Source organism: Pipra filicauda, unplaced genomic scaffold (genome assembly GCF_003945595.2).
Source record: "Pipra filicauda isolate LSUMZ 115617 unplaced genomic scaffold, ASM394559v2 scaffold963_size44949_pilon, whole genome shotgun sequence".
NCBI lineage: Eukaryota > Metazoa > Chordata > Aves > Passeriformes > Pipridae > Pipra > Pipra filicauda.
The window spans coordinates 42666-44948 of record NW_024105157.1 but is presented as its reverse complement, the minus strand read 5'-3'; the positions used below and the strand labels follow the sequence as shown (position 1 = coordinate 44948).

Below are 2283 nucleotides of genomic sequence, written 5' to 3'. Positions count from 1 at the left end.
TCTTACACTATACTACTAGGGGTTTTTGGCTTTTATAATTTGAAGTAAATAATTCTCTTTAAGGTCTTTCATCTGTTCACTTTTCTGATCAATTTTTTGTTCATTTGTCATAATAAATCATTGGTTTTATAGAAATATTTCTGATTTGCCATCACTAAAACCTGCAGGACAAAGTGATTGAATCACACCTCTATAATTCCTTCAATTGAAACCAAAATCTGAGTCTGAGATTGGATCCAGCCACCCCCAGGCTCCTCTCTGAGAAGGACTTTAGAAAGCAAGGGGGTCCTTTCTGCACCTCGTAGCTCAAGGAGACGGCTTCTGCCATCAACTTTGTCTAAGCCTTCCACCCCCCAGCCCCAAGCTGTGACACATGGGCATGTCCTGTCCATGCAGTGCAAACATGGACTCCTGAGCTGGTCATTTGCTGTCCCTCCTTGGAGGGAAGAACAAGCCCACTGGCCTGGGGTGAGAGGCCAGTGCTGGGAGCGGCGCTGGCTGTGCCAGGGCACTGCTGGGTGCCCCCACCCTGAGCACTCCCCCCCTTGTGCTGGTCACTGCTGGTTTCCTCTGCAGGGCGTTGTGTTGGGCACATCCTGGAGAGCAGAGTGGAAAGCAGATGGAAGCTTTGAGGCCCTGGCCTGAGGAGATGCCCCTGCAGGATGGCAGTGCTGCTGCAGAGGTCAGCTCTGTGCCAGCAGTGCCCGTGGCTGTCCCTGCCTGCAGTCCCTGGACAGTCCTGCAGCAGGACTGGGACCGACTGCCAGAGCACTGAGGCCTCCACCAACACAGGGCTCTGCAGGACAGTGTGGAAGGGAAGGGAGAGGAGGCCAGGCAGGAGAAGGGCTGCTGCTCCCTGGCAGTGCTGCTCTGCTGGGACTCTTTTCTGGCCCAGCTCTGCACAGAGGCACCGACCCTGCAGCTGCAGAGAAGTCAGAGAGGAAAGATGTCAGGCAAACAAGCCAAGGCAGAGTTCTTTATTTGGTTTAAGCACACAGCAAGTACAATTGCCAATTTGTACAGCCTCTGGGCCAGGCTAGAAAGGCAGACATTGAATTGGAAATGGTGATTATATATATATAAACATACATATACTTTTTTATATATGCACGTATCTTTATAGATATAAAGATTTTTTGGTGTGAACAAATTGTCACAAAAATAACACCCCTACCAGGAGTAAAAAACAGAGAAGATATGGTGGGCCTTTAATGAAGTCCATAACAGGATTGGCCTTTAATGAGGTCCATAACATGCAGAAGAAGGAGAATTTATTGCTTCTGAAAAACACCCAGTTATGAGTTTCCTCATGGCATCCTTGAGCTCCTGGTTCCTCAGGCTGTAGATGAGGGGGTTCAGTGCTGGAGGCACCACTGAGTACAGAACTGACAGGGCCAGATCCAGGGATGGGGAGGAGATGGAGGGGGGCTTCAGGTAGGCAAAGAATAACGTGCTGACAAACAGGGAGAGCACGGTCAGGTGAGGGAGGCACGTGGAAAAGGCTTTGTGCCGTCCCTGCTGAGAGGGGATCCTCAGCACAGCCCTGAAGATCTGCACATAGGAGAAAACAATGAAAACAAAACAACCAAACATTAAACAGGCAATAACCACAGTGAGCCCAGTTTCCCTGAGGTAGCCTGAGTGTGAGCAGGAGAGCTTGAGGATGTGTGGGATTTCACAGAAGAACTGGCCCAGGGCATTGCCCTGGCACAGGGGCAGGGAAAATGTATTGGCTGTGTGCAGCAGAGAATAGAGAAACCCAGCGGCCCAGGCAGCTGCTGCCATGTGGGCACAAGCTCTGCTGCCCAGGAGGGTCCCGTAGTGCAGGGGTTTGCAGATGGCAACGTAGCGGTCGTAGCACATGATGGTGAGGAGGAAAAACTCTGCTGACATGAAGAAATAAAAGAAAAAGAGCTGTGCAGCACATGCCTTGTAGGAGATGGTTGTGTTGTTCTGGAGGGAACTGTGCATGGCTTTGGGGACGGTGGTGCAGATGCAGCCCAGGTCTGTGAGGGAGAGGTGGAGCAGGAAGAAGCCCATGGGGGTGTGCAGGTGGTGGTCACAGGCTACGGCGCTGAGGATGAGGCCGTTGGCCAGGAGGGCAGCCAGGGAGATGGCCAGGAAGAGACAGAAGTGCAGGAGCTGCAGCTCCCGCCTGTCTGCGAATGCCAGGAGGAGGAACTGGGGCATGGAGCTGCTGTTGGACATTTGCTGCTTCTTAGCACAGGGTCTGTTCAAAAAATGAAAGGACAGGGAACAGTTAAGACAGACCTCTGTGAAAAA

The 2283-nt window shown here is 51.6% G+C and overlaps 1 protein-coding gene across 1 annotated transcript; it reads right to left on the bottom strand.

Moving 5' to 3' along the window:
- Positions 1–1236: 1236 nt before the first annotated feature.
- On the bottom strand, positions 1237–2040 carry LOC114001978 (olfactory receptor 14J1-like; the record flags this gene model as incomplete). The annotated part of the gene is made up of 1 exon (XM_027747584.2): positions 1237–2040. A coding segment is annotated over one exon (804 nt), but the record flags the coding sequence as incomplete, so codon positions are not given.
- Positions 2041–2283: the final 243 nt, after the last annotated feature.